The sequence below is a fragment of the Otolemur garnettii genome, unplaced genomic scaffold (genome assembly GCF_000181295.1).
Source record: "Otolemur garnettii isolate 467f Iridium unplaced genomic scaffold, OtoGar3 scaffold00058, whole genome shotgun sequence".
In the NCBI taxonomy this organism is placed as follows: Eukaryota; Metazoa; Chordata; class Mammalia; order Primates; family Galagidae; genus Otolemur; species Otolemur garnettii.
Window position 1 is genome coordinate 8,080,058 of NW_003852453.1, and position 11,579 is coordinate 8,091,636.

The 11,579-nt window shown below is 47.5% G+C and overlaps 1 protein-coding gene across 1 annotated transcript in view; it reads left to right on the top strand.

The window, feature by feature from the left end:
* Nucleotides 1-11,579, top strand: part of SLC6A2 (solute carrier family 6 member 2) — a 42,834-nt gene that overhangs the window by 18,656 nt on the left and 12,599 nt on the right. The window contains exon 5 of the mRNA XM_003792547.1: nt 7,380-7,518. Within this exon, the coding sequence (XP_003792595.1) occupies nt 7,380-7,518 (139 nt within the window). The remainder of the gene's footprint in view (nt 1-7,379; nt 7,519-11,579) is intronic.

Sequence of the window (11,579 nt, forward strand, 5' to 3'; positions counted from 1 at the left end):
TAGGGTGCGAGAAAAGACAAACTCACAAACAGCAAAACTTTCCGGTTACTCTCCTTCAGCTCTGGATTCCCTGAGCCGAGGATCTGGAAATGAGTCCTGACTATCTGGAGATGCAGGGTGGGACCATGTCCATCCCTGCACCTTGGTGTAGTGGGGTCAAGGAGATTGAGGTTGGTTAAAAATGACCTTTGGAAAGTCTGTACCTCCTGGGGCTTAGAGGAGTCAGTGTTCTCTAGGCCCCAAAACTAACCTCAATAGACCATCACAGAACAGGTGTGCAGAGTCCCATAGCTGCATCCACCTGCTGCTTATGTGATTCCGTGGACTTCCAGCAGGCACGGGCAAAATCCTGTGTTTGAGAAATGTTCTGGGAGAAGGTTCATAATTGTCATCAATTCTCAGCTACCTCTGCAGACCCTAAAAGTAGCTGAGACACTGCTAGTTAAAGCGAGCACCTGCTGTAAGTACCAGCAGTGTCCCTGTCTTCTTCACTGTCACACGAACAGCTGCCTGCTCACTCTGCGTATGGGGCTTTCTGCCAACTTCCTCGTACATATTATCTCAGGCTAAGCCTCGCACCGAACTAATGAGGTTTCTGTAACTCTTATCCTCATTGCACAGATGAGAGAACAAAACCCACAACTAGGCAACTAGTACTATGTAGAATCAGGCACCTTTCTATCAGCGGCTGTCCACTGTCCCATCTGGGTCGCCACTTGTCGGGCCTGAGACTGGCCAGGTCTTGGGCCCAGCTTATCTATTATCCGGACCTGAATGCTGTGCTATCTTGCTCAGAAACCATTACCCTTCGGTGCCTGAGGGCTGTTAGCCTTAGCAGAAGGGAGAGAGAGAGAGAAACAGTCTTCGAGGGAGAGAAACAGTCTTAGTAAGAGAGTATATAGAAAATGCCATGAAGGCTATGTTAACCAGTTTGATGAAAATATTTCAAATTGTATATGAAAACAGCACACTGTACCCCATGACTGTATTAATGTACATAGCTATGATTTAATTAAAAAAAAAAAAAGGAAGAAAGAATAGCAAGGCCCTGCGAGCAGGAGAAGTGAGAGTCAGAGTTAGCAAGTCCGTGAGAGAATAGCCTGCACGCTCCCTGACTGCCTTCTCCTGCAGCTTCTTTCTTTTTTGGCAGTTTTTGGCCAGGGCTGGGTTTGAACCCGCCACCTCCAGCATATGGTGCCAGGACCCTACTCCTTTGAGCCACAGGAGCCGCCCTCTTTTGCAGCTTCTTATAGACGTGATCCTGTGACTGCTTGCACCACACACAGGTGCAGAGACTGCCAACCTCTGATGATCTCGTCTTGCGCCCTCTCGTGTTCTGGAGAGCTGAATCCCTTCCCCATGCCCTTATCACCCAGGCTTCGTATTACCAAGATGTTACCAGTGTTCCTTCTAATCACAGAGCGTTCCGAGCCTAACTCTCACTTCTCCTCCCATCAGCTGTATGGTCTGCTACACTTTTCACGGGCAAGACCCTGAGAGTAAGCCCCTGGGTACATTTTGCATTCCAGGAGCCTAACTCTCCTCATTTTGACCCCTGCCTTGCCTGGTAGGGACACCCCAGAGCCTGCACCATAAAACTTAGTGTTATATTGGACACTAGCCATTTTCCATGACTATTATCCTTCGGAAATATCAGTATAGGCACAACTCACATTTACCCAGCTTAGATTGTGTCCCTGCCATTGTGCAAAGTGCCTTTTCAATACTACCTTTTAATCCTCTCCCTGGGGGTCTAAAATTATTATTTTATGAATGAGAAAATAGGCACAAAGCAGTGACTTGTCCAAGATCATCGGTTTAGAAGTGGCCTTTAAAGAAGGTCTGGCCCCAGGCAGTCTGGCTCCAAGCTCCTAGCTCAGTGGCTCTAAACCTTGGCTACACATTGGAATCTCCCGGAAAGATTTCACACACACTGATGCCTAGAGCCCACGACCAGAAATTCTTACATTGTTTGTCTAGGTGCAGCCAGGTGCAGAGATTTTCATTAACAGGGCAATTCTAATATCCAGCCAATTTTGAGAGCTTCTGTTTTAGCCACTGCACTTTCCTGTCTCAGAACAAAGTTGCTGCTTGAGTCAGACTGACATCTTTAGTCTTGTGCCATGAAAATCTAGGGCCACCTTCACTTTCCTCCCTAGGAGCATGGTTTGGGCTAATCCCAGAGCTGGTAGAGACCCCCAAGGCCAGAGGTTTTAGGCCTTCCTATTTGGGGGGTGTGGTTTGGAGGGGACAGAGGGCCATTGACACATGTAATTGGGTGCACGTACCCTCTTACCCTCTCATGGAGAAAAATCATAATTTTCCTTTTGCTCTTGGCAACCCTTGTTCTTACAAATTAAGATGGAAAAGAACAGCTTCATCTCCAATCTAGTTAGTATTTGATTTCTCTTCTGATGTCTTAATGACCAACATGTCTGCCCCAGCAGGAGGAAGAGGGGAGATGGGTTTGGCGACCCCGCTTACCTTAATTACAGCCCCAAATTTCTTCCAGGCCCAGCTGTGAACAGAATTTGGTAGATGACATTCTTGTGTACAAGACTGAGAGGGTCTAGGGATAGAATAGAATGCAGGCCTTATTCTAGCAGTCCCCTCTCTGCCCCTCCCTGCAAACCTTCATGGCTACCATGAGCCAAGCACTGAGTATCTCTTCACTTTTAAATCTCCTTTAATCTTTTCATGTTGTGGAGCAGAAATGCTGACCATTTTACAGAGAGGAAAGTGGAGGCTTCTTAGGTTTTAGGTAACTGGCAGAGCTGGGATCTGAACCCAGGTTACCTGATTCAAGACTCTCTCCTCCTGTGTCCTGCTACAGTCTCCAGTGGGGGGGTTCTCAGGGGCCTCTGCAGACAGATGGAGGTCCTTCTTCTGTGTCCATTTCTCACCTCGCAGCATTAAGTCGTGGGCTGCCTTTGGATTCTTTTTTTTTTTTTTATGGTATGTAGTAGCCCTTTTGTCTAAAATGTTTCTGCTTTAAAACAGTTACCCCAACTCAGTCTGGGGACCCAGTAAATGACACTCCCAGTGCCAGCCCTAAGGAGATTAGATAATTTTTTCTCTTTCTCCCAAACCTCTTGGCCAAATTTGTTACCATCTTGTACTCATTTAAGCTGATGGACGGAGCGTGTTGTTTAAGGGAACAAACGTGCTATTCTCCCCAGGCCTGAAGCCAAGCAGCCTCACAGCTTGAGAAACTCTAAAGCTCTGTGACTCTGTCTGTAAAAGGGCACCTCTGGTGGACATGTGCCTGGCAAGCGAAGACGTCACCCCATGCCAGTTTCTGGTGAGGAGCAGAAGTCCCCCTCCACCCTGATACCAACCGTCTGTGTTTAAATGTCAAGTGTGAAACTGAGCCTTTTTGGCCCGTAGACTTTGGAAAGCCTGGACGGTACACTTCACAATGATTCATTCTTATTAAACTGCTGGAAAACTCAAGCGAACCCGAGTTACTTGTTCTAACCCCCAAGGCGTGGGCCTGCTGGGGAGAAGGGGATGATTTCTCATTCCTTTTCTTGGGAATAAGCACAGCAGTCCAGCTCTTCTCACTGAGGAAAGGACAGCCCCGGCAACCCTGAACCCCTGAATATGGGGTCAGCTGAGCCTGTTAGGGGGCCTGTTGGCCATCTGATCGGGCACTAGAGGCATTTCAGCCACTTTCAGGGCTAGCACAGTTGGTTCGGTGCCTTTCTAAAATAATGATTTTAATAGTAAAATCAGCCTATTCACCATTCAATACTTAGCTCATAAATCTATGAGAAGAAGTAGAATTAAGCAGCAGGTGGGGTTGGTACCTGACCTTGTTTCTGTATCTTTTTAGATGTACCCAGGCCTTGCCACCCTCTCTGCTCCTCCCTCCCCTTCCTTTTTTTCCCCTTCCCTTCCTCTCTCTCTCTTTCTTTCTCTCTCTCTCCCTCCCTCTCCCTCTGCTTCTCTCTCCGTCTCCTTCAGCAGAGGAGAGGGATATAAGTCAGGGGATCATTTTGAGTTAGGATTAGCAGGATGAGGAGAAGCTTTCTAAGAAGACGAATGGGGTTGGAAAGTGTTTTCTTGGCTGAAGGAACAGAAGGTCCCAAAGCCCATGTGGTCACCCTGTGACTGGGGGAATGACAACTGGCTTCCTGCAGGGTTCTGGAGGCAAGGATGAACTTGGCATGGGATGGACTGTGGAAGGTCTTAGATTTTGAAAGGCTCGTGTTTCTACCCTCTGGGCAGGATTTTAGCTTTGATGCTTCTGGCATTCTGGGTTGGCTAATTCTGTGCCAAGGGGTGAGGAGTGGGCACCGGCTAGTGCATTTGGAATGTTTAGTGGCAGCGCTGGCCTCTACCCTCTAGATACCAGCAGCATCCCTGCTCCCCTCCAGATGTAACAGCTAAAAATGTCTCCAGATGTTGCCAAATGTCCTTAAGAGGCAGGTGGCAAAATTGCCCCTGGTGAGAACAGTGGCCCCAGGTGGTGAGGAACCTCTGAGGATGCAGAGGCTGGAGAACGGCAAGGTCAGAACAGAGGTTTGGGTAGATCGCTGTGCAGACACGCAGAAATGATGAAGGTGGTCACCAGGAGACAGAGAGACCAGGGTTGGGGCACAGCCACAATAGTCCTGGAGGGCAGGAAGTGTGTCTTGTCTGAGATGGGCAGAGAGGGTGGGGGTCTGGGGAGCAGACCAAGAGTAGGATTAGGGGGGGCCACATATGGCCGCCGATTCCCTGGGGAAGACGAGGCAGGGTTATAGTTTAAGGCCTCAATAGCCGGGCTGGGAGCTGCAGGGATGGGGCTGCCTGGGGAAGAAGCATGGGTCTCTGTGGGCCTCGATCACCCACACGGCTCTGCTCATCCATCCACACACGCCCATATCCCCTCTCCCTAGCTTCCCTCTACCCCACCTGTGCACGTTCTGTCTACTCCCCCAGTTATCCCACCCCCGGGACAGCAGAGAAAGCACTTAGCATCTACGCAGTGGGGCTCGCCCAGCTGACCCCCTCGCTGAGTTTTCTGGACACTTCCTTGCCGACACCTGCTGCTCTTGGAGACTTGATCATATTGAGCTTCGATTACCATTTGCTGGGTGTTTCCCAGGTTCAGAGTCTCACATTCTATAACTTCATCCTCATAAGAGAGAGAAGAGCAAAAAGGCTCAGAGATGAGGCACTCTTACACTAGCAATTGTCCCCTTGCTTGTGAGCTCCAGGGGGCTGGAGCCATCACCGGCATGGTCACAGCCATGTCACCAGCCTCTGACACACTGTCTGGCTGGGAGCAGAGATCCAGAAGGAGTTTGTAGAATCAGTGATACCATTCAGGTCACACAGGATCTGGAGGCAGGATGGGAGCCCAGGTACGTCTGACCCCAGAGCCTGGGCAATTTCTGGGCCACATTTTTTCCCTTTATATTTTTTTCCTCCCTTTATATTCTTGCCAATAATAGACATGTGTTTGGATGGATGGATGGATGGATGGGTGGATGGATAAATGAATGAAACAGCGTCAGTGGTAGCTTCCAGTCTTTCTTAGTTTCTACCCAGAGATAAGCTCAATGAGTCTTCAGACTTGGGCCCACTTGCAAGCCTGGGTTCTTGCCCTGTCTTCCTCATCACTCCCAGCTCAGACTGTTTCTAGCCTCTGACAGACAGGTGATCAACTATCTTATCTATTGCAGGAATATGTATAAAAAGTTGTCAACAATATGTGCTTTGGATTAAAGTCCCTCCACAGGGAAGGACAATATATGAAGCTACTGTTTGCCTGTAACACTTTAGTATAAATTTACTAGTCGGCTGCCTTCTAAATGGATTCCCTCCTGAGAGCAACTGTCCTAGAATGAGACATGGGCAAGTGAAGTTTCCACATGGGGAAGGGTATGGCTGTTCTGGCAGTGTGAAAGAACAGGAGGAAAGGGTTAGGAATTTGCTGCAATAGTGGGAGGAGAAGTGAGAGTGTGTGGGAGAATAGCCCACTTTCTTTTTTAGTTCTCCTTGGGGTGGTCCTAGGATCTCATTTTCTACAGAAGATAGATTATCAGATTTAGCAAAAAAAGGCTGGTTCCTAATCCAATAATCTAGAGCTAGCAGGTCCAACCGCTGGTCCTGGGCTGGGCACTGGGGCCCAGGAATGGTCAATCCATCTCATCCCTGGGAAGCCTTCTCTACCATCAGCCCAGATGTCACAGGAGCAGCATCTGCTGGCTAATGAGCCAGGCGTCACAGGCACTGAAAAGATTGAAGGGTCACTACTGGGGGTGACCAGGGGTTCTCCTGGGGCAGGTGGCATTGGAACTGGGATTCTAAGGATGTTGGGCAGTTTGCCACCCCCTATTGTTGATGGATGTTTGAGGGTATTTTGCAGTTTCAGGTTATGGGTAATTACTCCACGAACATTCTAGAACATAACATGAACATACCTACAAACTTCTACAGCCAAATACCTGCAATGCCTATCTTTCGCTTTAGTAGGTATTCTCCAGTACGAGAACTGTTTACTTATGTTTCAGACTCTAGACCAGGGATTCTCTACTTTAGCAAAATGGGTATTGTGGACAGGATAACTTTTTTTATTATTGGAGACTGTCCTGTGCATTGTAGGGTGGTTATCAGCACGTGGTCTCTATCCTCTAGACACCGGTAGCACTACACCCCTACAAGTCATGACAATTAAAAAGCACCTCAGACATTGCCAAATATCTTTTGGGGAGCAAAATTCCAACCCCCAAGAATGTGAGCTCTCAAGGACGTTCCCTATTTATACTTCAGGGCCAGATGTGCAGTAAATGCTTAAGAGATATTTTTTCTTTTCCTTTTTTTTTTTGTTTTGAGACAAGATCTCACTCTGTTGTCTAGGTTGGAGTGCATTTGTGCAAACTAAGCTCACTGCAACCTTGAACTCCTGGACTCAAATGATCCTCTCACCTTAACCTCCCAGTTGGCTGGGACTAGACTATAGGCATGAAACACCATGCCTGGCTAATTTTAAAATTCTTTGTAGAGACAGGATCTAGCTATGTTGCCCAGGCTAGTCTCAAACTCCTGGCCTCAAGCAATCCTCCTGCCTCAGCCTTCCAAAGTACTGGGATTAGAGGCATGAGCCACCAAGCCTGGCCTAATTTTGGTCTTTTAAAAGTAGCTTTGAGCTTGAAATCTCCTCGGATGATTTGCCTTGCCTGGGCAGAGCAGTCCTGGGCACAGGCCCTGGCTGGGCAGGGCAGGGCAGGCCCACATGATGCATGGCAGTGGCCAGAACTCCAGCATTGGGGGAGAGTGACTGGGTCTTGTCTCCATCACTGCACTTGTGGGGACCAGCCAGAGACCATGACCTCAGCCATCCTCCCTGACGCTGTCTTCCCTGGTCCCCTCCCCTCTCCTCTGGGCAGGCGTGGTGTCCTGCATCTCCATGAGAGCAATGGGATTCACGACATCGGCCTTCCCCAGTGGCAGCTGCTGCTCTGTCTGATGGTTGTCATCATCGTCTTGTACTTTAGCCTCTGGAAAGGAGTGAAGACATCGGGAAAGGTAATCTCTCCTTGTTTCTCTTTCAGTTGGGAGGCTGGCCTTGACAAAAGGTATTTTTCTAGTATTTTTCATGTAGTTGGTGAAAAGAAAAGGTGGAACTGGAAGTGCAGGGCTTGTGTTCAAGCCCCAGCTCTGTCACTGACTTGGACAAATCCTTTCCCCTTCCCAAGCCACAGGAGGGTGAGGGGACACAGATCAGACTTCCCTGTACGCCCCTGCCAAAACTTCCCCCAGTAGCAGAGGCCAGGAACTGGGAATCCCCCCAAAGCCTTTGACAAAGCCTAAAGCAACCACTCACTGACATGTCTGTTATAAATCTTGAATTCTGACCTAAAATTTCTTTCAAATATTAAATTTGCTTTATTATAAAATCAATAAATCACCCCCCCTCTAAATTTTTGAGTAAGAGTACTTGAATCTAGAAGATAACCAGATGCATGCTGGGCTTTGGGCTTCCTCCCACTACATGCTGAGGGCCCCAAGGGTCTAGGTATTGTGGAGAGAAGAGCACAGAATTAGGTCACCAATGACAGCAGTTTGGAGTTGGTATTCTGACTGTGAGTGACACTGTAGTCAGCCTCTTAGGGGTGGGGTAGACTCAGGAAATGGCTCATGTTCGTTTTTAGCCTGAGGAACATTATAGGAATAACAACTTGAGGGCCCTTACTAGCCTGAGGACCCACAGATGTAGCAGAGGTGCCAGCCTGCGGCTCATGGGGCACATCCTGCTTTTGTGAAGACTTTTTTTGCTTATCTACTGTATAAGATATCACAAAAAATATGCATGGGTTTTGTTTTTTTTTTTGCTAATTAGCTTTTTTAGTATTTGTGTATTTAATGTGTAGCCTAAGAAAACTCTATTCTTCCAATGTGCAGCAGAGAAAAAAAAAAGGGCTGGATACCCATGAATTGTAGGGCATTACTACTAAAGAGGACGTAGCTGGGAAATGCTCTTTCTAGCCTTTTAATTAGCATGGCTATGCAACAAACCACCCCCAAACGTAGGGACTTAAAATAGCAACCATTTTATTATCTCTCAAGATTCTGTGGATTGACTGGGATCAGCAGAGTGGCTCTTCTGCTCCAGGTGATATTCCCAAGGCTACGTATTTGGGGTCTTGACTGGGCTGGAACACCCTACATGGAAGGTGGTGCTGGCTGGGATATAATTTGGAGCTGCCCACCAGAGCACCTTGGTGCCTTTCTATGTTGCTTGGGCTTCTCACAGAATGGTAGCCGAGTTCAAAGAGCATGTTCCAAGTAGACAAGCCCCATTGTGCAAGTTGCTCTTCCAGTCTCTGCCTGCATCATGCTTGCTATTGTCCCAATGATCCTTAACAAGTCTTGTAGTAAAGCCCAGAGTCCATGTGGCAGAGAACTACACACAGGTCTGAGTTCCTTGGAGGTCACAAGGCAATAGTTTACCATAATCAGGTAGGCATGGATCTGGGAGAAGCTTCATTAAGCAGCTGATTTTGGAAAGAGGGGTGCAACAGGGTTCTTTCTGATACTACTAGAGTTCTTGGTCATGCCATTAAGAGAAAAGATGGTGGCAAGGGACAAGCAGCCAATGGGGCTAAAATCTGTCAAGAACTAGAATTGGAACTTCTCATCTTCCTACTGGGAACACAGTGTCTTCCCTAGGACTCAAAAAACACAGATGAGGGCTGGGAGGAATTCTGTGGTCAAGCAAAACCACACTAGGACCACTATCATCTGGATGCCTAGCACATAATAGGTCTTCGGTAAATGTTTATTGAAGGATTGAAGGGTGGGTGGGTAAATAAGTTTACAGAGCTTCACTAAGGGCTTTTTTGAATTCAGTCAAAAATTATTAAGCATTTTTTGACACCTATTATATACCAGACTTGATGATAGTATTAGTGATGCAAGAATAAATAAGGCAGATTCCCTCTTTAATTGCTTATATGTATTACAGGTAGGTGGCAGGTCAATCAATGTCACTAGTTATTCGGGTCTCTATCCAGACAAATGTATGTGTGTCTTCCTTTAAATAAACACCAGTGTCATGAACTATACAAGCTTTTATATATTTCACTTTCTTGTTAACTTAACTTTACATAGTAGGTAATTTCACAACCAGTAGTCAGGTTATATACTTTAGTAGAAATACAAACTGTAGGTTTTTTAAAATATCATTAAATCAATTTAGTGTGTCATCACAATTTTAAAAAATGAAATAGGCCATCTAATGAGTACACGACACGTAGAAAAATAAACTGTTTCTTGCAGCACTCTACGTTTATAAATAGTTTGTCTTGACAAAGAAGGAAGTTCTTACCGTGTGTCGTGGTCAGAAAGTGTGAGACGCTACATTAGTGGAGGGAGCAAGTTCTTTAAACAGCAAGGATCAGCAAAGACCGTGGGGGATGGTGACATTTGAGCTGTAAAGACAGGAACAGGTAGGGTGGGGAAGGGGAAGGGGGAAGGAACTGTGTGAGCAAAGCCACAGAGGTGTTGATGGCCTGGGCTACGTTTGTTTAAGACTCTCTGTGCCTTTTCCTGATACTAGGAACAGGGCTCTCCTGACCTCTGCTGGCATAGACAGAGGCCCTAAGGGGAGAAAAAACCTACCTCTGTGAACCTCAGAAGATGCATTAACTTTACTACTACTACTGTCCTGTGGGGGGGTGGGCACCACAGGCTTCTATCATTGCATGTTAATATCAAGTTCCCCACAGCCACGCTGAAGGGGTAGAGCCTGCCCTGCCTAGCTGAGCACCTGGCCAGAGCAGAGCTTACACTTTCTGCAGGCAGGGTTGATGCTTGAGAAAGACCAAGATGAGTGGAGCTGAGTATGCCCAGTTCCTCTTTTTAAGTGCACCTGCAGAGGAGGAGTATAATGAAGGATGGAACAGGAGTGTTACACTAAGAAGTCCCCCACATGGAAACGTGATGAGTGAGGAATATGAATCCCCCCTGTGTGTCAACTGAAGCCACAGCCCACATTTCATGTAAGCCTCTTGGTGTTCTGGCGGAGGATGCAAGTGCCCTGGGCGATCCATGGGGAGGGGATTTCTAGAATGGAGAGCTTCTCTCAGGACATTCCCATGCCCATCTTTAATTGTGTTTACAAACTGACCTATGAAAAAACCAAGAGTGTTGCTTATTTCCTCCCCAACTGCATCTGGAATGGACACCAGGCTTCCCTTAGCAGCCCTCTGTGAGCCAGAGCCAGCCTGAAACAAATCGCAGGTGTTCACACTTCCTGTCTTGTCAAGTGAAGGCTGTGCTTGGGAAGATGTGTGACTCTAAGGCCACCAGATGGTGGGAGACAGGGCACTGTCTGAACCAGGGCAAAGTGTGACACCAGACTATACACTATGTGACAACTCTGTTGGCCCATAGACCACCTCTAAGTAGAGGGTGGAGGTTTGAGTGAGGCATTAGCCCCCAGAGATACTGACAAGTGTGTGCACACTGCTGCTTGCCATTCTGGAGTCCCATCTGCCCCTTCAATCTCATGAGTTCTTGGCTAAAATGGCATTTAGCAACTACGAGCCCAGTGACCCAACCTATAAATGCCAGAGCTGAAAGCTACTTCAAGGCTAGCTATTCCAACCTCCTTGTATGAATGAAGAAATGAGGGCCTGGAAAGGGAAAAGGTTTCACAGCAATCTTTAGCTGGAACTTAAAACCTGGTGTCCACCATAGAGTATAATGAGTGATTAAGAACATAGGCTTTGTAGCCAGACCACCTGTGACCATGGGGTTAATGATCCTCCATAAGCTTCAGTTCCCTCACCTATAAATTGAGGGCGATGAGAGAACGTGACTCCCTACAAGGCTATTGGGAGGATGGAGTGGGAGGTCTTCCATGCAGGGCTGGCAGGTGGGAACTGCTCAATAAATGATCCCAGTCTGTGTCCCTGTCATCAGCACTCCCACCCTGCTCTGCCCCCACCTCAGTGACTTTCACATACTGCATTGCTGAGTCCCTGTGGGGCTGGAAAGAAGCCTGGGCCCAAGCCCCCACTAGTTTTATTGGACTAAACTTTTGGAAACCTCATATTCTTCTTCTGCTGGACATGGAACAAGAC